This window comes from Notechis scutatus, chromosome 2, assembly GCF_049901735.1.
Source record: "Notechis scutatus isolate UNSWTSFEM ecotype Mainland chromosome 2, rNotScu1.2, whole genome shotgun sequence".
NCBI classification, from domain to species: Eukaryota; Metazoa; Chordata; class Lepidosauria; order Squamata; family Elapidae; genus Notechis; species Notechis scutatus.
In genome coordinates, this window is record NC_142010.1 from 26167292 (window position 1) to 26193084 (window position 25793).

Genomic DNA, 25793 nt, shown 5'->3' on the forward strand with positions numbered 1-25793 from the left:
CTGTAAACGCCGCAGCAGCACGGGAGAAGGGAAAGCAACAATGGAAGGTCTCCCAATACGAAGTGCCCCACCAACGCCGAGATCAACATCCAAGCCGTCGCTGCCCGCCCACCTGAAGATGCAAGGGGGGGGGGAAATTAAGTCACCCCCCCAAAAAAGACGGCCTAGCCTTTTTTTCGGGGGTCAAAAAAAACAAACGCCCGGCCTTATTTTGTGAGAAACACAGTAGATAAGCGACTCTCCCTTACCCATCGATTGCTGGAAGCTTACAAATGGAGATCATCTGACCCCAGAGCACTGCAACCAGATAACAGATAATTAGTTGGAAGGGACTTTGCAGGTCATCTAGTCCAACCTCTCGCCCAAACGGGAGACCCTACACCATTTCTGACTAATGGCAGTCCAATCTCTTCTTGAAAGTCTCAAGTGATGATGCTCCCACAACTTCCAAAGGCAACTTCCGTTCCATGGGTTGATTGTTTCCACTGTCAGAAAGTGTCTCCTTATTTCCAGGTTAAATCTCTCCTTGTTCAGTTTCCATCCATTATTCCTTGTCTGGCCTTCGGATGCTTTGGAAAATAGCTTGACCCCTTCCTCTCTGAGGCAGCCCCTCAAATATTGGAAGACTGCTATCATATCTCCCCTGGTCCTTCTTTTCAGTAGACTTGCCAGGCCCAGTTCCTGTATCTGTTCTTCATAATCTCCAGTCTCTGGTCCAGTCCATCATAAATACATGCCAGTTGGCAAGTGCCTAAATTTTGATCACATGAGATGCTGCAACAGTCATTAGTATGAGAACTGATCTAAGTCATATTTTTCATTTTATTTCATTTTTTTCACTGTAACATTGAACATTCACTAAATAAACACTTATAAGCAGAGGACTAATTGTATGGATTCTTTTAAGAGACTTAATTTGTCCTTCCAGATGTCAAGGTTCCAATGAACCCAACCAATCCAGCAACTCAACTCTTGACACTTTTAGTTTTCTCAAATAACCGATTTATTGAATACATCATTTCAGCACAGTTGAAAAACAAAACCAGCTCTGGCTATTTCCCACACTTTCAGTAATTAAAGGTTAGACAGCTCCCTCCCTCCTTGTCACAGGTCACATTGTTCAGTCAGGTGTTCTGGCATCTCCTTGGAAACCTCTTCCAGTCTCTGGCCAGCACCTGTTAAATAACCTTGGTTCCCACAAGATAGTAAGTTGTTGATGTCTGGTCTGATATTCCAAAGCTCCCACTTTCCCCCAAAGTGTGTCAAGCTGAGAAACAGAGAAAATGGCTGCGACACCCCCAATCTGTCTCAAAGTTGACACCTAAGTAAAGCTCTTTCCATGTTCCAGTTTAATCCCTGTGTGGATCTCTTGTGTCGAGCCACATGAAAGTTTGTATTGAAGCCCTTTCCATACTCTTTCCATTTATACGGTCTTTCTACTCTATGAATCCTTTAATAGCTATAAGGTCTCTCCTCTCAGAATCCTTTCCCAGACTCCCTGTAGGAGTCTGTGCATCCTCTCATGGGAACTAAGAGAACTTTTGAAATGGGAGCTTGTTGTATATACAGAGTGTTTATAGGGGCTCTCCTTTGCATATCCTTTTCAATTTCATTGTACACATGTTGTGCATTGACAATAAACATTTGATTGATTGATTGATGCATAGTAATGTTTCCCCTCATATCCTTTTCCACACACCATTCAATTATTTTGTTTCTCCTCTCTGTGGATTCTCTCATGACTATTAAGATTGCTCCTGAAACGGAAGGTCTTTCCACACTCCGAGCATTTATATGGTTTCACTCCTGTGTGAACCCTTTCATGAGCAGAAAGATGTGTTTTCCTAATGAACTGCTTTCCGCACTCCATGCACTTAAATGGTCTCTCCCCTGTGTGGATTCTTTTATGAGAATTAAGATTTCCTTTTGAAATAAAGCTCTTCCCACACTCCAGGCATTTATATGGTCTCTCCCCTGTGTGACTCCTTTGATGGATAGTAAGCTCTCTGTTTTTAAAGAATCTCTTTCCACACTCCCTGCAGCTATGTTTTTTCTCCCTTCTGTGGATCCTCTCATGGTTATCGAGACTATTCCTGAAATTGAAACTACTTTCACTCTCTATGCAATTATTTACTTTCTCACCTGTGTGACTTTTATGAAAATTAAGTTCTCCTATTAAAACAAAAGCCTTTCCACATTCCTCACAACTATTCAGTTTCTTCCTTGTGTGCATCCTTTGATGGATAGTAAGATCTGTCCTCTCATAGAATCCTTTTTCACACTCCATGCAACTATGTTGTTTCTCCGTTCTATGGATCATCTCATGGCAATTAAGATTGCACCTGCAACGGTAGTTCTTTCCACACTCTGTGCATTCATATGGTTTTACTTCTGTGTGAACTCTTTCATGATCAGAAAGAGAACTTTTCTGAGTGAAATGTTTTCCACACTCCACAGAGGTATATTGTTTCTCCCCGCTATGGATCCTCTCATGGCGCTTAAGATTACGCTTGAAACGAAATCTCTTTCCGCACTCTGTGCATTTATATGGTTTCACTCCTGTGTGAACCCTTTCATGATCAGTAAGATCTCTTTTCCGAATGAACTGCTTTCCACACTCCATGCACTTAAATGGTCTCTCCCCTGTGTGGATTCTTTTATGAGCATTAAGATTTCCATTTGAAATAAAACTCTTTCCACACTCCAGGCATTTATATGGTTTCTCCCCTGTGTGACTCCTTTGATGGATGGTAAGAGCTGTGTTCTGAAAGAATCTCTTTCCACACTCCCTGCAGCTATGTTGTTTCTCCCGTCTATGGATCATCTCATGGCGATTAAGATTGCACCTGAAACGGTAGTTCTTTCCACACTCTGTGCATTTATATGGTTTTACTTCTGTGTGAACCCTTTCATGATCAGAAAGAGTACTTTTCTGAGTGAAACGTTTTCCACACTCCATGCAGCTATATTGTTTCTCCCCGCTATGGATCCTCTCATGGCGCTTAAGATTACGCTTGAAACAAAATCTCTTTCCGCACTCTGTGCATTTATATGGTTTCACTCCTGTGTGAATCCTTTCATGATCAATAAGTTCTACTTCATAACTTGTTGTTTGCAGTGGCATTAACCTTTCCTCCTTCTCATTCTCCATTCCATCATCTGCTTTGAAGAAAAAAAATAGAAATCCCTATTGAAATTTAGAACAGTTAGGGAGGAGGAGATAACATCTTTGAAGAGAACCAACACCCCCATTTTTCTGTTGGGGATTTGGCCAGTTGGTGTCAAGTTTGGATAGCTGATTTTTTCCCCTAGAACAACTGAAGATTGTCCACATTTACTTTATACATCTGATTTTTGTAAGCAAACAGCAAAACCTTTCATTTCTACAGCTGTTTGTGATCAGTTAAAAGTTGTGGGTTCCATGATGCGCTGAACCATAAATGCAACCTTATCAATTACTGGATGGCATTCTCTTCAGTCCATTTTAAAAGAATATCATAGCTTTGCAGCTTTCTAAATTATTTTTGTAATCTATTGCAATATACAGGGAATAGATTATTTTAGAGTTGTTTTTTGAAAGCTTTTAAATGCTTTGTGAAACTGATTAAAAATTTATGAAGTTAATTAGAAAGAGCATCCTGTATGGGAAAAATCTGTCTTGTTTATGTATGAATTGTAAAGCCAAACCTTGAAGGTTTATTACCAGAGCACAAGATGGCTACTTTAAGGGAATGTTTGACTTTTACTTATTTGAAGTTTTTGATCCTTTTTATCTCTTTACTGAAAACAGGGGTTACTAACGAAAACCAACAAACCTCTCTGGAGACTACAGACAGGGGTTCACTGGAATTACAAATGCAGTTGGATGATACCATTTTAAATTGAAATGTAAGAGATTTTTGGAGTCATTTCAGGAAAATTACAAGTGGATTTGAAATATAAGAATTTGAAGAGAAAGGAAAAGGATAGTAGAAACAAATATGTCATTGAAGAATGGTTGGGAGGAAAAAATATAAAATTGCTTTTTCTGATTATTGGAAAAATGAGTTATTTCTGCTGATGTTGAATTGTTTGAAATGGAGTGTTTCTTGTAGAAATGTTTAATAGGTGTTGAACAAGACAATATGTAGGGATTTGGTAATGTTTAATAGTTTTAAATTCCTTTTTTGCAAAGTTTAATTGTTAAAAGGGGTGTGTGGAAGGCAGACTAAATAGAAATGGGGACTATATTAGTAACTACTTATATCATTAGCTTTATTTTTTACTATTTCTTGGCTGATTAGTAAGATCAGAAGTTTTAGACATGAGTTTATAGAATATTGGGTGATGTATGGAATGAAGAGTATTTTGGTTGTATTATAAAAGACAGCGATAAGTTAACATTGAACATACATGATGGAGATGAAGGGGGAAATTTCATATACATGCACACACATACAGGGGAATTTCTGTTTTCTAAATATTTTTTCTTTTTAATGTATTTTTAAATTCCTTTTGTGTAATTTATCTGCATAAGATACCATATTCTTCAAACTATAAGACACACTTTTTTACCACCACCCCCAAAAGTGTGTGGAAATGCCTGTGCAGCTTATAAAGTGAATGTTTGGGGGAGGGGTTTGGTGTTCTAGGCAGCGGGGATCACTGCTGCCGATCACCGCCATTCAGTGGTGGCGATGGGCAGCGAGCGGTGGCTATGGTGTTCCCCATCACCTAGAATAGCTGATGGGTGGTATTCTGGGAGGCTAATCAAACAGCCAACCAGCTGCTCAGCAGCGAAGGCTCCAGTGTTCCCTGGTGGCAGCAGCATCTCAGCTCAATTGAGCGCAACGGAGTGGGCGCAACAGAGCGGAGCCCTTACGAGCCACATGCTGGGGCTGCGATAACATGCTGAAGCTGTCCAGGCTGTTTGCTGTAAGGATGCTAGCCAGATGAATACTGGATGGATGCTGAGAGACATCCATCCGGTATTCTTGTTTTCCTCCTCTAAAGCTAACGTGCATCTTATTTTCCGGAGCATCTTATAGTACTAAAAATACAATAATCCTTAATAAAATTATGTCAAAATAAACATCAGCTGTTATGGGGCTCTTCTGCTCTAAAAAGTATGCCCATCTGCATTATAAGTATGCCATCAGCCATGAATCCAGCTTGGAGATGTTGGGTGCAAATTGTTAACTGGGAAATTCTGATGATATCTAAGAGATTTTTTTCAATTGGAAACCACATTAAGACTTTGCTATTGATTGGGCAATCTGGGATATTTCCAAAGCTATGGTGAGCATTTCTAACAAGGCCTTAAGTAGAGAAGATCACCTTAAGCAATTTGAGTGCATGATCTTCCCTTTTTACCTATGACAGAAATAACTTTCCCCAATTAATGGAACCTAGAGCAAAGTGGAACCTTACCCACGGCAGACATATTCCTAAAAGCCTCCAGTGAGACTTCTTTGCACAAATCTCTCTGGCCTGAATCCAGCAGTGCCCACTCCTCTTCTGTGAAGTCCACAGTGACCTCCTCAAAGGGATCAGAGCCCTAGAATGAGAATGTTCTTTAATAGACAATCCAAGAAAAGATTTGAGCATTTTCTCTCTTACTGCACAACAGAGCTTTGCAAAAACAAAATGAGCCTTTTCTTGGAGGAAAAGAAGTCCTTGTGGCTGTAAAGTCCCCAAGTCCCCCTGTCTCTAATACTGGTAGCTGGTGCTCTTAATGCACAAAGCATGCCTGCATCCAAGTTTTTGAATGGCAATAGCCATTGGGGAGCCTCCTGGTGCGTTGGAATAACTTAGCAAACATTTGTGGAATGAATCCACTAACTTCACTTTGGGAGCAAATTCTACATTCTTTACAAAACAGGACACATCCACTAGAAATTTCTTTTCCTCCCTTTCATGTTAGAAATGAGCCTGGAAGTCTTAAGGCACTTGAAGAACATTCTAAGAGCTGTGGTAACACAGTCGTTAGAATGCAGTACTGCAGACTACTTCTGCTGACTGCCAGCTGCCTGCAATTTGACAGTTCAAATCTCACCAAGCTCAAGGTTCACTCAGCCTTCCATTCTTCTGAAGTCACTAAAATGAGGACCCAGATTGCTGGAGTAATATGCTGACTCCATAAACTGCTTAGAGGGCTGTAAAGCACTGTGAAGCGGTATATAAGTATAAATGCTATTGCTACTGATGCAGTCATTTAGTGTTGAGTTTGAGGATTTTTCATGGAAAATCTGTTATAAAAGCACACTATTTCTGTAGCAGTTATGATGCTATTACAATAGTTTCAACTCATGGGATTAATTTTTTTAACTGGTTTCTCCATTCTTCTGTGAAGTATTAGAAAATATTAGGCTAGTAAATTACATTGCCTAATAGCCTGTCAGGTTGTTATTGTCTCTTGTTTCTATCTCCAAAATGACCATAAAAATTCAATGAATGAGGCTCATTCTGGGCAGGATAGCATGTTCAACTACAGACTCCGCATTTGGCTATACTGTAGAAGCAGCTCATGAACAGAAAAAAATGAATTCTGCCACTCTCAGAAGAAACCTAGTTACCTGCTGTAGTGCCCCAAGTTGGATCCTCCTGAAAAGCTGCCCCTGAGAAGGAGTGCATCGATTTCCTCTTTTCCAGAAATCTGCTGAGATCTCTCTTGTGAATGGCTCCTGCATCTGAAAAAGAAGCCTGGTTTATAATCCATATTCAAAGGACTGTATTTATGTAACTTCACTTGTCTTACCTTGGAATTCCCCAACACAAGTCAAAGCGAGAGTATTCAGAAATTCTGATTTGAAGGTAGCTGTTATTTCTGGGTAAATGTCTGCCATTTTTGTGAAGTGCTTATTTCCTCTTTTCATTCTGACCAGGACTTGCTTATCTTCTCCGCTTCTAGTGATAGCTGTGGCCTTTCCTCTTTTTATGGATGGACCTATGCCTGTTCTATCTCTTCCTCCAGGAATCTTTTCCTTTAGATTTAGAAAGTTTTGTCTCTTGAGTACGAAAGAATTGATCTTCCCTTCCTTTTCTTTGGGCTTCCTTATGCCTCTTGTAGTAGAAAGACCACCAACCTGGCAAATTCAGAGACAGATCTTGGGATGAACACCCAGATGGTTTTGTGAGGGAGATGCACAGAGTCTCTTTGTGGGGACTGAGAAACACTTTACATGGTTGTTCAGTCTGGCTTCTCAAGCATTCCCACAGACCATTACATTATACCATCATGATCATCATCATTTTAGCCATTGTCTATCCACTGCAAGATGAAGGCATCTTCCGCATATTTCCAACCAAATATAAACATACCAACATATGTTCTCTAGACATATGTTTCCAGTGACTATAAAGAAGAGAAGCAGGCAAGTAAGACTTATAAGATTTGCTATGTCATTAATGAGTAGTTTGAAGAGTGTCCGCTGAAAGGGACCAAATCCTCCATTCATGCATTAAAAGACAGAAAGGCAGGGCAAAGAAAGGATTCTAGCCCTCCTCCCTCAAACTCTTACAGCCCTGAGGGTGAATTTCTCTTTCCTCCCATGGATTTTTCTCCAAGAGGAAAACGAAGCATTTGCCTCAAGAACAAGTAAGTTCTCAAAGAATTAAGAGTTCCAAAAAATGCAGACATCTTTCTTCTGAATGTCTCTTATTTCTTACAGAGGCTGCTAAACACAACAGCGTCCCATGCATCCCTCACAGTTAACTCTTCTCACCTGCCGCCCCTTTCCGGGCTCCGGGGCGGCTGCGGGACCGAGGAGGCAGCCTTCGGCCAGGGCCACCGCCTGGGCGCATCTCTCCGCCCCACACTCCCTCAGCCAGCCCGACAGCTCCGGGGGCAGCAGGGCCAGCAGCTGCTCCAGCACCACCAGGTCCAGCATCTCGGCTTTGCTGCTCCGCTCGGGCCGCAGCCACCCCCGGCACAGCCGATGCAGGCGACTGCAAAGCGCCCGGGGCCCCTCGGCCTCCCGGGCGCCGCAGCTGCGGAAGCGCCAGCGCTCAGCCTCGGAGCTGCGTGGCTCCTCCGGGAGGCCGCTTCCCTCGCCTGATTCCCCGCCGCCTCTTCTCGCCTGGAGGGTACTGGGGGCTGCTGCTACCGCCGCCTTTGAAGATCCTTGGGCTTCCATTTGGTATTTGGCCTCCGGCTTCAGCGACTCCCAAAGGCTTCTTTCAGCCAGGGCAGAGCCTCCGCCATCGACCGCCACTTTCCCGGTTTCATAGGGGGGGAGGAGAATGCGGGCTCCGCTCCCCTCAGAGTTTCTGCGCCTCAGCACAGGAGTTGCAAATCCTTCCCGCCAAAACTTCTCGCCCCGCCCTGTCCTCGCAGAGCCCTCCTTCCTAGAGAGGCAAGACGCTATACGCTGCCCCTCCCCCAAGAGAAATCATCGTTTCTCCTATGTACCGCAGGCATTACTTTCTAGCGTCTTCTGCGCATGCTCTTCCGTTGTGACATCGAACTCATCCGTTGGCGGAGTATTTCTTTTTTATTTGGGGGCGAGGGGAAAGAGAAGAAATCAAGTTCTCTTTTCTCAAGGAGAAAAGCAACCTGGAACTAGGGAGAAATTTCCCGACAGTGAGAACAGCCAGCTAGAGAATTCTGGGAGTTGAAGTCCACAAGTCTTCAAGGTGCCAAGTTTGGGGACCCCTGGTATAGTGTCTCCTGCCTATGCAGGGGATTGGACTGGAAGACCTCCAAGAACCCTTCCAACTTTGTTATTCGGCTATAGACATTGATGTGCACCTGTTTTGCAAGGATGGGGGAGCAATTATTTATGTTGAAATATAAGAGTATCGAACCAGGGTGCACTCCAAATGTGTGCCGTCCAGGAAATGGGAATGAGTTTAAGAGGCTGGCACACAACTGGGATGGGGATAGATGCAGTGGGGTGGCATCTTCGGTCTGATCTAAGTATGGTATATAAAATCATATATTGCAACGTCGTACCTGTCAATGAATACTTCAGCTTCAACCATAACAACACTAGAGCAAACAAAAGATACAAAGTCAAGGCTAACCGCACCAAACTTGATTGCAGGAAATACTTCAGCAACAGAGTGGTCAATGTCTGGAATACTCTACCTGACTCTGGTTTCTTCCCCAAACCCCCAAAACTTTAACTTTAGACGGTCTACTATTGACCTCACCCCTTTCCTAAGAGGTCCGTAGGGGGCGTGCATAAGCGCACCAACGTGCCTACTGTCCCTGTCCTATTGTTTTTTTCTTATTCATATCCATTTCATGTATTCATAACTATGTATATACTTATACCTATTATCTTGTAAGCAATTGACAAATTAAAATAAATAAATAAATAATCTTCTGCTAGCCTTCCCTCTGGGCTCCCGTAGCATCCTGAGCTCCTGTAGCATCACCAATAATGCATTGTCCTGCCCCATTGATCCACAAGTTAATCATCCTTCCCCTTCCGGACCTTCCTGGACATCTGGGGTTTCTCTTTTTTCCCCAAATTCTCTTGAAAATTCAGATGTGGTTCTGGGATACATGGAAGAAGGCGGAGGGTTAGGGTTTGGGGAAGGAAAGGGGTTTGGGGAAGGAAATGTGAGAAATGGAGTCTCAAGGCAGGGGCCAGCCAATAAATTTATTCATTTATTACTAAATAAGTAAATGCTTTGAGGAATCTATTAGGGCAGGTTTTTTTGTCCTGTTATCTTAATCTCTGTTTCCCTATGGTGATTTTATGGAATTGGCTTCCTTTTTCTACAGAGTCCAATCTGCCTGTTACCTGTTTCTGTTTTCTCTTTCTAGTCTGTGCAAATCTTGACTTTTTATTCACCCTGGCCTTTCTGCTTGGCTGTGCCTGGCCATATATACAATAAAAAATTCAGAAATGCGTGTTCCTCCTAAATGGACTGAAATGTGGCACTCCGTATAGCTGGCCATGACAACTGGGTCAGATATTGAAAAAAGAAAACACAGAGAGAAGTCACAAGTTAATCAGCTAGGTCCCATGCTTACAATGTCTTCTTCCCAAATATGTGCTGAAGTGGTGAGTAATTGCCATGCCAACTGCTGAACAAGGCTTTCCCTTCTAGCTGATGTGATATCCACTCACTCCCCACCCACCCCAGAAATGTTCACTATGGTCAGAAGATAACAAAGGGAAATCACAAGATTTCTGCAACTAGTAAACAGCAGAGAGCACACACAGAAAGCCACTTATTAAGTGCAAGCTTTGTTAAGTCCCTGGAGGGGAAGTGAAACTTCTCCACAATGAACAAAGGTTAGGACCTGGCCCCTTGCCAGCAAATGGTGCACTATGAAAGAAAATGAATAGAGCTACTTGTCTAACCAGCCATTTTTCAGATGTTAATTAAAAATGGTATGTCACTTTTGGGACACTCAAAGCGTAATGTTGGAGCAGGAGATTCTGAAGTCAAATCCTGCCTTAGCCCTGAAACCCAATCACTCACTCTCAGCCCAACCCACCTCACAGGGTGGTTGTGTGGATAAATAAGAGGGGAAAGGTATGTTGGATATGTTCATCTCCTTGAATTATTTGTAAAAATAGTCAAGGCAGGATACAAATTATAACAATTAAAAAATCCCATTAATCAGCAGCAACTCTTGGAAAGTGAAATTGACAGCATTTGGTGGCTCTAAGCTGAGAAGGCAAATGTGGGGTGGGAGATAATATTCCCTTCTTGGCTCTGAAAACAATGTTGTTTATTTTTTTATCACATCCTGCGTAATAAGCTTTCTAATTTTCTGTCTTAAGGGGTCCAACTCAAGTCCATTTCAATTTGCTAAAGCTGAAAATACCAAGTGTTTTTGTAATATACTTATTAAAAGTTTTAAAAATAGAAACTGACTTAGAACGTTGTAGAAAGTTAGCACCCATCCCTCTCTTTGAAGAATGAAATATTATAGGAAATATTAGAAAGGAAGAATATATTCCCCTGGATGAAAAAAGGAGAAAGCGGCTCCCTGCCCCCACCTTCAGCTCCAGGGTGATGGGATTAAAACATGGCCCTCAGGACATAATAGGATTAACCTTTTACCCATCTCACCACATGGCACCTGGGCAGATTGCATCAACCAGCAAGGTTCAACCAAACCTGGGACTCAAGACAGCCTATAAAGTTACCCCAGCATAGCCCCATGGGCCTCTCTCACCCATTCACTCATTTCCCCAGGACTTCAAACCATGTGGTCCTCTTAACCATTAAACCATCTTTCCAAATAGCCTCCATGTTTCCAGTCTCTTTCTCCTCACTTGGAACTGAACCCAGAGGGATATTTCTTCCAATAACAGAAAAAGGGGAGAAATAACAGAAAAAGCTCAAAGTGTGGTAAGAAAATAGAAGTAGGAAAAAAGAAATATATATATATATAAAAACATTCTTCACAGGTTGTAAGTACAATTATATTGTCACCTTTATCTCCAAGTTACAGCATGATGCTCTTCTTTCCATATATCTATCTGTCTAATCAACAAAACCATAAATCACAAACTCATTTTTAATTTTTTTACACACATTATTTTTTGTCCATAAGTGGTTTCCAGTGTTTTTGTTTCATCTTTTACTGCACTGAGCCTTTCTATATTCAGTTTTCCAGTTCCAACTATAACTGATTTTTGGTTTGGATTTTTTTTTCCTACACAACATCAGCAACTAGATGCCCTGAGGCTTTAATGTAGCAATTCTTCGAAGAAAGCTCTTTCTACATTCCATGCATTTATAAGATTTCACTCCTGTGTGAATCATTTATTAATTCATTCCTCATTTGTATTATAGTTGACCATCTATCAATAACTGATACAATAACATTCTACAATTTTTAAAAATTCAACATTAAGACTAGGAAAAAGGATTCAATATTGTAAGGAATGCAGCAACCTCGCTGGTTCAAGTTTTTTGAGATTCCCCAAATCTGTTGACATAGCCATGTTGTTTTGAGGGACTTCCAGGATCAAGGATGGGTGCTAGGGAAGAGAAGGCCCATCTCCTCGGTCCTGCCACATGTAATTTCTTAACAGAGAGGGCCTTGCAACATACATCTTCTGCCAGATCTGATAGGATAGGCAGATATACTCAGGAAGGGGTCCCTCATGTAACCCAGCTTCGTGCCCTGAAGGCCTTTAAAGATCATTACGGTACATTATGTAACCTAACATATGCTGCTATAGGGGCCCACATAACTGCCCACATCATATCTTGTATCAACCAATGCTTCTGGATGCTGAAGGTCAGCTCCGTGTAGAGCACATTACAGTAGTTCATCTGGGCATGAGTGACTGTAAGCAGAGCTTCCTGATCCAGAAATGGCCACAATGGGCACACAATACAATAAGCTTGTTCAGAGGTTCTCTTAGCCAAGGCTGCCACCTGCGCTTTGAATACAAGTCATGATTCTGAAAGAACCCCTGGTTGTGTAGAGTTTTTCAGTAATTAACATTAGTCTTGGAATTTAACAGTATTAATATGGTTTCTCATTTGTGTGCATTGTTTGCTTGCAAATAGGAGAAGTTTATAATTCAGTTTTTTCTACAATTTACACAGTCTTCACTTCCTGTCTGTGTCTGAAATCTTTAATGGAAATTAACACAACTCTTCAGATTGAAATGCATTTTAAATGCTATAAATGTAGGCAATTTCTGTTTCATATAGAGGTTGTTTTTTTTTAGGTAAAACCAAAGAAGCCATCTGTTTTCTGAATTCCTTAATCTTTCTGTGGACTGTTGATTGCCCAGGATAGATGACACTGAGAAATCACAGAACAAATTCATTTATACAATTTGTAAAACGGTAGAATCAGTGGGGGAATCATAGTTTGAACAATGTCACTTGATTATAAAAAACATGCAATTGAATGGTTTGAAATGTTAAAATGGGAAACAGAAGTAATTTCTCTTTTTAACATTTCAACCCCAGGCAGATCCCCTCAGAAGTCCTGCATGAACCTCCCTCCTTAGGGAAAATAAAATAAAATAAAATACTACTAAAATAAAATAAAATGAGAAAGTGCAAAAAGCAACTAAGATGATTAAGGGCCTCGAAACAAAAATATATGGTTACAGGAATTGGGAATGGCCAGTCTTGAGAAAAGGGGGACTAGGGGGGACATGATAGCAGTATTCCAATATTTGAGGGGTTGCCACAAAGAAAAGGGGGTCAACTTCTTTTCCAAAGCAATAGAAGGCAGGACAAGAAACAATGGATGGAAACTAATCAAGGAGAGAAGCAACCTGAAATGAAGGAGAAACTTCCTAACATAGAGGACAATTAACCAGTAGAACAGCTTGCCTTCAGAAGTTGTCACTGGAGGTTTTTAAGAAAAGACTCATCTATCTAAATGGTATAAGGTCCCCTACTTGAGCAGGGGATTGGACTAGAAGAAAGATCTGCAAGATCCCTTCCAACTCTATTCTGATTGAAATTGAGAAAATATACCTCTTCACCTCCTTCAGCTACATAGTTTTCTGGTGTTCCATCTTCCACAGCTGATTATCATGACCATTTTCTAGATTTATTTGACCACAGACCAAGCAGTCAAGCCCTACTGAGGTAACCAGCTTTTAAAGAGATACTGTATGTTCTCCGTATCTCACAAATGAAGTACGTGCAAAAAGTATGAGAGACAATGGTGCATTTTACTGATACACCAATTCTCCTGTACATTTCCATAACTCCCCAGTATGATCCTACTATTATAAGTAAGGCCACTGATCCATCTTCAGCTCTTACCGCATGCGAGCACTTAGGTATTTTCTTGTGGGAATCTCATTCCATGGATTTATATATATTTTTTCTGTATGAATCTTTTGATGAGAACTAAGCGCAGTTTTCAATGAAGCTTGTTCCACATTCCATTTTCTCCTGTGTGGATCTCTTTATAAGATGTAAAGATGCTGTAGTCATTAAAGTCTTTTTCACACTCAATTGATTTATATGGTTCCTCCCTTGTGTGGATACTTTGTTGGCAAATAAGGTCTCTGTTGACAATCAAGGTCTTTTCCCATTCTAGGCATTTATATGGGTTATCCCCTGTGTGGGTTCTTAGGTGGCAGGTAAGGTCTCTCTGATCGAAATAGCTCTTTCCACACTCCATGCATTTATGTGGTCTCTCCCCTGTGTGGATCCTTTTATGAGAATTAAGCTGTCTTTTCTTAGCAAAGCTCTTTTCACATTCAGTACATTTATATGGTTTCTCCCCTGTGTGGATTCTTTCATGCTCAGTAAGATTTCCTTTCTGAGTGAACTGCTTTCCACATGCCATACATTTATACGGTCTCTCACCAGTGTGGATTCTTTTATGGGAATTAAGTTGTCCTTTCTGAGCAAAGCTCTTTCCACATTCCAGGCATTTATATGGTTTATCTCCCGTGTGGATCCTTTGGTGGCGAGTAAGATCTTTATTGTCAAAAAAGCTCTTTCCACACTCCAGGCATTTATATGGTCTTTCCCCTGTGTGGATCTTTTGGTGGCGAGCCAGATTACAGTTTGTACTGAAGCCCTTTCCACACTCTGGGCATTTGTAAGGTTTCTCCCCTGTGTGAACCCATTGATGAGAATTAAGTTGTCCTTTCTGAGTAAAGCTCTTTCCACAGTCAGGGCATTTATAGAGACTCTCCCCTGTGTGGGTCCTTTGATGGGTAATGAGATCTCTATTCTCAATGAATCGCTTTCCACACTCCCTGCAAGTATATGTTTTCTCCCCTGTATGGATCCTGTGATGACGAATCAGATGGCCATTTGTTCTGAAGGCTTTTCCACACTCAGTGCATTTATAAGGTTTTTCCCCTGTGTGGATCCTTTCATGACAAGTAAGATGTCCTTTGCGAGTAAATCCCTTTCCACACTCTAGGCATTTATATGGTCTTTCGCCTGTGTGGATCCTTTTTTGATGAGTAAGCATTCCATCCTGACAAAAGCTTTTTCCACACTCCATGAATTTATAAGTTCTTTCCCCCTTGTGGATCCTCTGATGGTGATTAAAAATACTGTTCATAGTGAAGCTCTTTCCAGACTTCATACACAGTTTCATGTCTCTGCTCAGATTGAAATCCTTACCAACTTTTATAAATGGATGTGATTTGTATTTCCTATACAGTTTCTTAAGTAAAGTAAGAGAGAAAAAATTATTGATGTATTTTCCATAATTTATAAAGCCTTTAGACTGACTTCTGCTATACTCAGGCAAATCAAACTTATTTTCCTCCCTTTTGCTGGATTTTCCCTTTTTCTTCCCTTTCTGACCTTGTTGGGTCAGGAAACCATGGATTTCAACAGGAGGAGAAGTGGAGGAACTGTCCCCCATGTCTTCTGACTGTCTTCTCTCTTGAGTTTTTGGAGCTCCTTCATAGTCAAGCATTATTTCTTCTACCTCATGGTTTGTTGTTTGCAGTGGCATTAATCTCACCTGCTTGTCGTTCTCATTCTCCAGCCCATTACCTACTTGGAAAAAGAAAGAAGTCCCCATTAGAGTTTAGAATGGTTAAGGAGGGGAATCTACCCATCTCAAAAGCATGCCTATTCATTTTCCAAGCTTGGCATCATTTGTCTCACTAAAGAGATATTGGGCCAAATTGTTATCTAAGGTGGGTATTTCTGCCAAGGCCTTTGTTCTCCACTAGAATAAGTGATGTGATGATGGCCTTGGGCAAAATTGCCTCTGAAGACCCAGTTCGTGATCACTTTGTTCATGATCTAGTGAGGAATAGAATAGAATAACAGAATTGAAAGGGACCTTTGGAGGTCTTCTAGTCCAACCCTCTGCTCAGGCAAGAAACCCTACACTATTTCAGACAAATGACTGTCCAATCTCTTCTTAAAAACTTCCAGTGTTGGAGCATTTACAACTTCTGGAGGCAAATTGTTCCACTGATTAAATGTTCTAACTATCAGGAAAATTTTTCTTAGTTCTAATTCTTTCTTAGGTTTTTTTTTTCTTTTCTTGATTAGTTTCCATCCATTGCTTCTTGTCCTGCCCTCAGGTGCTTTGGAGAATAGTCTGACTTCCTCTTCTTTGTGGCAAACCCTGAGATATCGGAACACAGCTATCATGTCACCCCTAGTCCTTTTCAATAAATTAGACATACCCAATTCCAGCAACCATTCTTTGTTATGTTTTAGCTTCCGGTCCCCTAATCATCTTTATTGCTCTTCTCTACATTCTTTCTACAGTCTTAACATCTTTTTTACATTGTGATGACCAAAACTGGATGCAGTATTCCAAGTGTGGCCTTACCAAAGCATTATAAAGTGGTAGTAACACTTCACGTGAGTCATGATCACCTTAAGCAACTGAGTGCAGGGATATTCCGTTTACCTTCCTCTGAAAAATCCTTCCCCAACGAATGGAATGCAGAGAAAAGAGTCTTACTCAGAGCAGCCATATTCCTAGAAACCTCCAGCAGGACCTCACTGCATAAGGCCCTCTCTCTGGGATCCAACAGTGCCCACTCCTCCTCTGTGAAGTCCACAGCCACCTCTTCAAAGAAATTAGACCCCTAGAAAGAGAATGTTCCTTACCATTCAATCCTAGAAAAGACCTTGTAAGTTTTCTCTTACTGCACAAAACGGAAAACAGAGCTTTGTAAGGGACCAAACAGACATCTTATAGGAGAGGTATATGTCTGTGGGGCTTGGAAAACTTTCTTAGGCTGCTGTCTAACTTCACGAATTATGGCTTACATGCATCCAAGCTGTCGAATGGCAACATAGCCCCCATTGTGGAACTGCCTAGTGGCCCAGAATAACCCAGCATGGAGATTTGAAGGAGCAGTATCCACTGATCTGACCTCACTTGACTTAGAGAGCAAATTCAAAATTTGTTAGAAAATGGAACATATCCACTTGGAATTTCTTCCCCGGCTTAATTCAAAAGGTTGGATATAATCCTGGAAATTCCAAGTCGTTTGACTAACAATCTGGTTGTTGTAGCCACTTAGCACTGACTTTTACATGGGAAATCTGCTCTTCATACGATTGATTTTTAAGTGGATATGCTAATACATTTCTGAAGCAGATTTGATGCCATTCCTAGCCTTTCAAATCAAGGATTTCATTTTTAACTGGTTTTCAGTAATACTTTCAACAAATAAATTACATTTCCTAATATAAGCCTTTCAGTCTGTGAATTATCTCTCGTTTGTATCTCCAAAATGATTAGAAAGCTGAATGTTAAGTGACTCATTGGCTCATTCGGGGGTGGGGCAAAACACAATGTGTTCAAATGCACACAAATTCAGTATTTGGAGGAAAAAGCAACTCATGAATGGAGGAAACTTGAACTCTATTGCTTTCAGAGGAAACCTACACTTACCTGGCAAGGTGGCCAGAGTTGGATCCTCCTGAAAAATAGCTCTTGAGAAGGACTGGATCTATCTTCTCTTTCCTGGAGCTCTGTTGAGATCTCCCTTGTTAACAGCTCCTGCATCTAAAAGAACAGCCTCGTTTATGATCCACTTTCAGAAGACCATAACCATGTTCGCCCACCAGCCTTACCTTCTGTCTCCCCATCTATATGTGAAATTAAGTGAATCACTGTAATTGTTAAGTTAGAGACATGGTTGTTAAGTGAATCTGGCTTCCCCATTGACTTTACTTGTCAGGAGATCACAAAAGGTGATCACATGGCCCGGGGATGCTGCAACAGTCATAAATGTGAACCAAATTGCCAAGTGTCTGAATTTTGATTACATGACCACAGGGAGGGTGCAACAGTCATAATTTGAAAAATGGTCACAAGTCACTTTTTAGGGTGCTGCTGTAATTTTGAACAGTGACTGAATGGTTGTTAAGTCGAGCTCTCCCTATATTAAGGAAAGCTGGATTGGAAGAAATGATTTTTAAAGTGCAGGAAGAAACATCAGTAATTTGTGCTATGCTGATGACATTAATCTGATAGCTGAAAACAAAAAGGATCTACAAGCCCTAACAATAAAATAGCAGAGTGGAAAACTGGACTAAAATTATATATAAAGAGGACCAAATAGAACATAGATTACAGAATAAAATAAATAAAATATAAAATAAATAAATTATGGAAATTAATGTAACTTATCCATAAATTTATAAATACAAAAAATAAAATAGAATAAAATAAACAATAGGTACAGTAACCAGCCATAGAATTGTCAATGGACATATCAAAGTGGTGGAGAGGTTCTCTTAATAAAAATATAGCAAAGATTAGAGGAGCTATGAGGTCCTTGGAAAAGATATAACCATCATCTCTATACCAAAAAAAATCACAATTGTGCAAGCCATGATCTTCCCTATGATACTCCCTGTAAGTGAAAGATAAAGCAATACAGGAAGACTACCAGTACTTGACTTTTGGTACCAGAAGTTTCCTGAGTATATCATGGACAGTCAATTAAATAAACCAATGGATCATTAAACAAATCACCCCAGAGTTCTCAATAGGGGCACACGTAACCAGGCTCATATTACCCTATTTCAGATTCATTATGCAACAATCAAGCTCTTGGGAGAAAGTAGTAATCCTAGGAAAAGGTGGAAGGAAAAAGAATAAGAGCATGACCAGCAGCAAGGTAGATGGATTCAGTTGAGGTGGTGACGATTCAGTTCAGGTGAGAGACCTGAAATAGCAACTTAGGGATGTATTGTTATGAAGAAGATCTATCTATAGGGTTGCTAGAGTTGAAAACCACTTGATGACACAAAATCAGTGAAGCTCTTTATCGGTAGGGGATCTATTTCCCCTTTCAGTTTTGTTTCCTTTTGCATTTTGTGATGAGTAAAGCTTGATTTAACAGATAACAGATAATCAGAGTTGGAAGGGACCTTGTAAGTCATCTAGTCTAACCCCCCACCCAAGCGGGAGACCCTACACCCATTTCTGACAAATTGCAGTCCAATCTCTTCTTGAAAGTCTCAAGTGATGGCGCTCCCACAACTTCCCAGGGCAACTTCTGTTCAATTGGTTGATTGTTCTCACAGAAAGTTTTTCCTTATTTCCAGGTTAAATCTCTCCTTGTTCAGTTTCCATCCATTATTCCTTGTCTGGCCTTTGGGTGCTTTAGAAAATAGCTTGACCTTCCTCTCTGTGACAGCCCCTCAAATATATTGGAAGACTGCTATCATGTCTCCCCTGGTCCTTCCCTTCACTAGACTAGCCATGCCCAGTTCAAAATTTAGACCTCTCTGCAACTGCACCGAGGCATCAACGCATATCTATGCTTTGAAGGGGTTGAGGAGTAAGTGTAAGTTGTAGATGGTTGCAGACGGACCTCCCAATGAGACCCACTGCCTCCTGTCCCCTCTGCTCCGGCATCAAGGTTGCCAAAGACTCCAAGTGCAAGATACCTTTGAAAACGCTGAAAAGTCAGCCTTGGTCCAGTAGACCTCAAATCTCAACTGTACATTGTGTGGAAATGTATAGTATATCCTGCATGCCGAGTGGTTGATCCGGCTTCCTGGGCTTTGTTCCGGCAAGCAAAGTTAATGGGGGAAAGCCAGATTCACTGCATGGTTCATTTAACAACTGCAGTGATTCGCTTCACAACCGTGGCAAAAGGTTGTAAAATTGAACGCGACTCGCTTAACCACCACCTAGAAATTCTGCACTCAATTGTGATCCTAAGTCAACGAGTCCCAAGGAGACCTCTTGGATTCAGGCTTGGAGTCTACATCCCTGGTCTGGAAACCTTCCATTTCTGGCCATCCAGTCAGAGCTGAAGAAGCTTCATGGATGAGAAGCAAAATGTCTTCAAAAGAAAAAAAAAACCAGCAAGTCCAGTTGCCTCTTGAAAAAAAAGCACCTTTGGGACAACCATGACCTGGATAACTGAGAATCTCCATAGGCATCTAACTGGAGAAATCATTTATCAGCCTTTTTGTAGTAGTCTGGACAAAAAGCAGGACAGTAAATACCAGCTCTATTTTTAAGCCACGCTAATAGGATCTTGCAATTCTAGATCTATCATCCTCTCTTTTTACTCACTGGAAAAGAGGATTTTTATGACCCCCCATCCACCTCCCACAGTCATATTTTGCGGACCAAGATATATTTTATATTGTGGCTGCCCAGTCTGCCTCTTCCACAGTTATTATTCCCACGTATTATCACGCCATTCCAACAACGCAAGTTCTCTACATGTGTTTTCTCTGCAACTGGCAAGTAAGAGGATGAAAGTGTCTCACCTGCCGCCCCTTTCCGGGCTCCGGGGCGGCTGCGGGGCCGAGGAGGCAGCCTTCGGCCAGGGCCACCGCCTGGGCGCAGCTCTCCGCCCCGCACTCCCTCAGCCAGCCCGACAGCTCCGGGGGCAGCAGGGCCAGCAGCTGCTCCAGCACCACCAGGTCCAGCATCTCGGCTTTGCTGCTCCGCTCGGGCCGCAGCCACCCCCGGCACAGCCGGTGCAGGCGGCTGCAAAGCGCCCGGGGCCCCTCGGCTCTCCAGGGAGGCGCAGCTGCGGAAGCGCCAGCGCTCAGCCTCGGAGCTGCGAGGACCCTCGCGGAGGCCGCTCGGGACGCCGCTTCCCCGCCGGACTCTTCGCCGCAGCTGCTCCCGCCTGAAGGCGAGACCCCGGCGGGCCTCCATTCGGTCTCCGGGCTTTTAGCACAGCTCCGACGGGGTAGGGGTGGGGGAAAAACTCCCTCCGAGGCCGCCGCCTTCGGTCAAGGCGGACCCCCCAACTCGTCACCCTTTCCCGAGGAGAGAAGAAAGGGGGGCTCCGCTCCCTCAGGGCTTCTAAGGCGGAGAAGGGTAGCTGCAAATCGTTCCCGCCATTATTCCACCCGCCCTCCTATTCCCACAGAATTTCGGTCAGAGAGTGATGCATCCTAGAAGGAAAACGTTATAACCCCCCCTCCTCCTCCTCCTCACTCTTCCTCGTTTCCTGAACTTGGCTAGAGCGTCTCCCAATGGAACCCACCGCTTCTCCTCTGTCCCGCTCTGTCTCGAAGTCTGACAGAGATCTGCGCGTGCGCCCCTTGTTGAAACACTCGCCCAGAGTCCGGTTGGTTGGGGAGGTTGGGAAAGGATGGGAAATGGAATCAGGGGTGGGATTCAAATTTTTTTTTTACTACCGGTTCTGTGGGCGTGGCTTGGTGGGCGTGGCAAGGGAGGGATACTGTAAAATCTCCAGTCAGAGGTGATATTTGCTGGTTCTCCGAACTACTCAAAATAAGACTTGTGGCCTTCAACTCCCAGAATGCTGGCTGGAGAATTCTGGGAGTTGAAGTCCACAAGACTTAAAGTTGCCAAGTTTGGGGACCCCTGGTGTGGGGAAAGGCGAAGAAGCTGGGGATGATGGGTACCAATCAAGGAGAATATTTATAGCTCGGGGTTGGCATGAGGGGTCCTTGGTGCTCTCTGAGCTTGTTTTCTTGCAGACGTTTCATTACCCAACTAGGTAACATCATCAGTGCTAGTAAGGAATGTGGTTTGCTGTCAGTTTATATTCTGGTGTCTTGCCTGTTTGTGTGGATGGAGGTGGAAACTACCAAAGAGCCATCAGTAACCAAAGAATCTGTTAAAACTACTCCCACCCACACAGACAGGCAAGACACACTGAATACAAACCTCACTTGCAGCACTGATGATGTTACCTAGCTGGGTAATGAAACATCTGCAAGAAAACAAGCAAGCTCAGATAACCCCCAAGGATACCTCATGATGGGTACCATGGATGAGCAGGGCTGAAACGAGCAGCCTTGGATGGAAACTGGTTTGATTGTTGTTTCTGGGCACCCTTTTCCCATGCAATCCTCTTGGAAATTGGATGCGTTCCTGGGACAGGTGGAAGAAGTGGGCAGGGAGGGAGATCCGATGGAGGACTCTGGAAATGAGAGAGATGGAAAGAGCCCCAGGGCTCTTAAATATAGCTAGTAGATTTATCTATTATGAAGTAAATAAGTATTTATTATTAAATAAATAAGCAAACATAGAATACAGGTAGTCCTTGATTTACAACAGTTCATTTAATGATTGTTCAAAGTTACGGCACTGAAAATGTGACTTATGACCGTTTTTCAGTTACGACCTTTGCAGCATCCCCATAATCATGTGATCAAAGTTCAAATGCTTGGCCACTGGTTCATAGTTATTGCTGTATCCCAAGATCACGTAATCCCCTTTTACCTTCTGAGAAGCAAAATCAATGGGGAAGCCAGATTCACTTAACAACCGGGTTACTAACTTGGTCACTGCAGTGAATCTCTTAACGGTGGCAAGAAAGGTTGTAAAATGGAGCAAAACTAACTTAAATTCCTCACTTAACAACAGATTTTGGGCTTAATTGTAGTTGTAAGTTGTTAGTTGTAAAGTCGTGTCCGACCCATTTCCCCATGGAAAATGTTCCTCCAGGCTGTGGGAATTGCTATCTGTTTCCTCGCGCGCGTGCAAGGACAACGGGCCTTCTGGTAGTTGTTTGTAACACGAGGCGAGGGACAAGGTCGAAATGTTGCCACTTCTTACCCAGAATTGTAGCAAACTTAAACTTTACAGCTTTGTATTCTCATATGGTATTTTGTGTGATGTAATGAGTTTGTAACAACACACTAACAAAAATTGCAAACGTTAACAAAGATTGCTTCTAATAAAAGAGGGTGTCAGAGCTTGCCCTGGGCTCTCATCCCGATTTGGCTTCAAGACGACTGCCTCAGTGTCTTCATTCATGAGAGACCACCATAACTGGTGACCCCGACGTGATCATCTGCGAGGTGGTACGTCTTTGGACCATCCATACTCATCGGCTGGCATAGCCTTGGTATACCTCATCCCTGATTCGATCGCAGGCGATCGCCGTGGATCCTCGTGAGTATGGGTGGAGGATTCTCTCGGGACCAGAAATTGCACATTGAGGAACTAAGAGAATCAACCAAACGAAATTTTTTCTTTTTAAAAGAGGGGCTCTCTTGAAAAACCCCTCAGTAAAGCCTCTTTAGACACTTCCGAAATGATGGCTGCAGCTATCACCAGAGGTAATAAACCATCTGGTAATTGTTACAATTGTGGGAAGCCTGGTCATTTTAAATCACAATGTCGAGCCCCGGCGGGGGCAGCAAAGCCCTCTGCCAGCAGAGATGCTCGACAGTAGAGGGGCCGGCAGCTAGCCCCTCTCCCAAGGCTGCCCATATACCATCCACTGTGTATGAATTATCAATGGCAGAAGATGTGTTCATATCCTTTCCCCATCTCTGTCAGCACACATCTTCCTCCTTCTGCCTCCTTCTTCTCCGATAAAACTGCTCTTACAATCTCACCCTCATGCCCTTCTCAAAGGAATCTCTGTGGTTCCCGATCTGCTCTATCCTTCCTCAAGACTCTCAGCCTCTCTCTTTTTTTTAACAAACTTTGTTAATTTTTAAAGACATGCAGAACATGGATACACAGAAACACAAAACATAAAAGCAAAAAAAAAAAAATCTCTTTTCTGAAAGTTGCTTAGTCCCAGGTCAAAACTCTTGGTACAGACACAGATTCAGATTCATGTTCATTTTGCATACCATTGGCATTTTGCATACCATTGGCATTTTGCATACCATTGGCATTTTGCATACCATTGGCATCTTATTGGCATTTTCAATTTTCTACATAGCTTCTCCTCTCTTTTGAATTTTCTCGGTTTTATTTTGTTTATCTCCTCTCAATTCGAATCATAGTTTGTTATTCTTTGTTCTATTTCCAGCTATCCATTTATCTTTCTTCTTTGAAGAAAAACTTCTCCTGTGCACTGAATGGAGTGTGATGCCTTTAACTCTTTCCCCTATATTTGTAATACTTAATATAGAACACACATAATTTGCACTGGGATTCTATCTGGTGCATTCTGAAATTGTGCAGTATTGTTATTCATTAGTGTTGATGTTCATTTGTGTCTTGAACATTTGGTACATTGCTTTTCAGTTAAACCACATCACATATTATAGATCATTATTTCATTGCAGTGTTCCCCCTTCTCCTACTTCAGATCTTTCATTTCACAAAAGGTTTCGCTGGGATAACATAGTCTAATCATTGATGTTGACAATCATTTATGTCTTAAACATTTTACCCCTTTCGGTTAGATATCATGCCTTTGTGGGAACACTTATGCTTTCCGGGATTGTTTCCACCCGCCCCCCACATCCCATGTCTTAAATCATTGTTTCATTACAGTACTCCTTTTCTTGGCAAAGGTTTCACTAGATTATACTGAGTGTTTTGTCACATTTTGAATTGCATGTTGTTTCCAGTTTTCTATGGTTATTTCTGGATGCAGGTGTAGAAATGCGGTCTTGTGTGCCTTTCTGAAATCCCTTTTTCAGTGGAATTTGTCTATTATCTCTGGAGAACTTTTGCTTAAGGCCTCTCATCTCTTCCTTTCTCCCTTGCTTCTTCTTCTCCTTGTAAAATATTGGAAAAGAGTGCCTAGGACACCTTTCCCTTCTTGCTTTTCTTTTTTAAATTTTGATATACAAGTTTCAGTCCATCCACACGTGATGCCATTGTGTAGACATCCCTCGTACAATTACAACAATATTTAGGGGCTATTAATTGGACCTGTCCCTATTCTGGCATCACTACACACATGCTCAACCCCTGTTTGATGTGTTAAAGGGAGGAACCACTCCAGGGGATAAAATTACCATTACAGATCATCAATTAAAAATCACCCAGGACATATACCACATTATGCAGAAAAGGTGGGTCAACCGATGTCACAACAATGCTCCTATTTCCTTAATCTTGCTCAATACACCCCTCCTTACCTACTGCTGTATTAACCCAAAAGTCTCAGCACACTAGCAACCTCCTTATCTTAGAATGGATACATCTTCCTCAACACTCCTAAAAATCTCTTAGTCTGTTAAAACTGGTTGTTGAAAATGCAAATGAGGATTGAAAGAGGATTCTGCAGCTCTAACTGCCCGAGGGGGCTTCCCTCTCGGACTATCTAAAGGCTTGCAGAATCGTGGGAACTGAGGACCATGATTGTTTGTTGCAAGTAGGTGGATGGGTCAAGCAGGGTTGAAGAAGGAAAGAGGAAATCAGGATTTGCAGTCATGATAGGAGCAGGGGAGGTCATAAAAGGGCTCCCTCCCTTCCTTCATGGTCTGTGCAGAAATGTGAGTTGTTAGGATTGGAAACCTGAGGAAAAGGAGAAAGATGAGTTGGGAAACTGAGAAGGGGTGAAGGTGGTTTCTGTGAATGCAAAGTATGTTTGAAAGTAAACAAGAAAGTAGCAAGGAAAAAGAAATGGGAGGGCGACCCCTGATGGGCTGGCCTTTCCAGAGAACACAGATTGATTTCATCAAGTACTAACTCCATACGCATAAAATGCTTTCAACTACTGCCTATCCTTCACTTCAGTCTCTGTCTCTAAAATCTTCTCTCTCTTTTTGTTACATTGCAACACCTTGTTGCACAGCACCAGCACCCGCTCTTTGTAGCACACATTCGCAGCCACCAACCCTTCCCAGGAATTCTCCAGGAAGGCAATGATATGGCTGATGCGGCAGCTGCAGCTGCAACCGCAGACAGCGCCATCTCTTGCATGATTCTTTCACAACAAACACCCTGGGACAGTCATAGTTATTTTCATCAAAATAAAAAGCCTTGGCCAGACAGTTTAAATTCAAATTTAAAAATGTCACAGGGTTGCCAGGACTCCAGAATGCATTGAATGTTTGCTTGTTTACTCTTAACTTCCTCAATGAGTCCGGATCCCCCCATGCACAGCAGCATCACGTCATTTCGCTTCCTCGCCTCATCCTGAACCCAGACCAACGGTATATTTTCATCAGCATCATGCCAGATCCTCAGTGGAAAGGTCCTGCTGAACTTATAACCTGGGGACGCAGGGTACGCTGCTGTTTCCTACAACAACAAC

At 42.3% G+C, this 25793-nt stretch overlaps 3 protein-coding genes across 3 annotated transcripts in view; all 3 read right to left on the bottom strand.

Annotated features, from left to right (window-relative positions):
- Positions 1-224: 224 nt before the first annotated feature.
- LOC148131947 (uncharacterized) lies at positions 225-8355 on the bottom strand. Its single transcript, XM_087953839.1, has 4 exons — positions 7704-8355; positions 6555-6668; positions 5410-5536; positions 225-3159 (listed from the first exon to the last, which is right to left on the bottom strand). Exons 1-4 carry the CDS (start codon positions 8112-8114, stop codon positions 1703-1705), a joined length of 2109 nt encoding a protein of 702 aa, XP_087809965.1. The 5' UTR covers positions 8115-8355; the 3' UTR covers positions 225-1702.
- A 3326-nt stretch (positions 8356-11681) lies between these two features.
- Positions 11682-25793, bottom strand: part of LOC113425978 (uncharacterized) — a 30241-nt gene continuing 16129 nt past the window's right edge. Inside the window, exon 6 of the mRNA XM_087953920.1 lies at positions 11682-14986. Within this exon, the coding sequence (XP_087810046.1) occupies positions 13796-14986 (1191 nt within the window). The 3' untranslated portion in view covers positions 11682-13795. The remainder of the gene's footprint in view (positions 14987-25793) is intronic.
- On the bottom strand, positions 15268-20817 carry LOC148131948 (uncharacterized). Its single transcript, XM_087953918.1, has 3 exons — positions 20122-20817; positions 17276-17389; positions 15268-15402 (listed from the first exon to the last, which is right to left on the bottom strand). Exons 1-3 carry the CDS (start codon positions 20284-20286, stop codon positions 15367-15369), a joined length of 315 nt encoding a protein of 104 aa, XP_087810044.1. The 5' UTR covers positions 20287-20817; the 3' UTR covers positions 15268-15366.

What these genes read in the sequence shown, in the direction of transcription:
- LOC148131947 (XM_087953839.1), bottom strand. Translation starts at nt 8,114, where the DNA reads ATGGAAGCCCAAGGATCTTCAAAGGCGGCGGTAGCAGCAGCCCCCAGT. An exon ending in AGCCCGGAAAGGGGCGGCAG is followed by an intron (nt 6,669 to 7,703) that starts GTGAGAAGAGTT and finishes CTTCTTTTTCAG; the next exon opens with ATGCAGGAGCCATTCACAAG. An exon ending in TAGGAATATGTCTGCCGTGG is followed by an intron (nt 3,160 to 5,409) that starts GTAAGGTTCCAC and finishes TCTTCAAAGCAG; the next exon opens with ATGATGGAATGGAGAATGAG.
- LOC148131948 (XM_087953918.1), bottom strand. Translation starts at nt 20,286, where the DNA reads ATGCTGGACCTGGTGGTGCTGGAGCAGCTGCTGGCCCTGCTGCCCCCG. An exon ending in AGCCCGGAAAGGGGCGGCAG is followed by an intron (nt 17,390 to 20,121) that starts GTGAGACACTTT and finishes CTGTTCTTTTAG; the next exon opens with ATGCAGGAGCTGTTAACAAG. An exon ending in AACTCTGGCCACCTTGCCAG is followed by an intron (nt 15,403 to 17,275) that starts GTAAGTGTAGGT and finishes TTTTCCAAGTAG; the next exon opens with GTAATGGGCTGGAGAATGAG.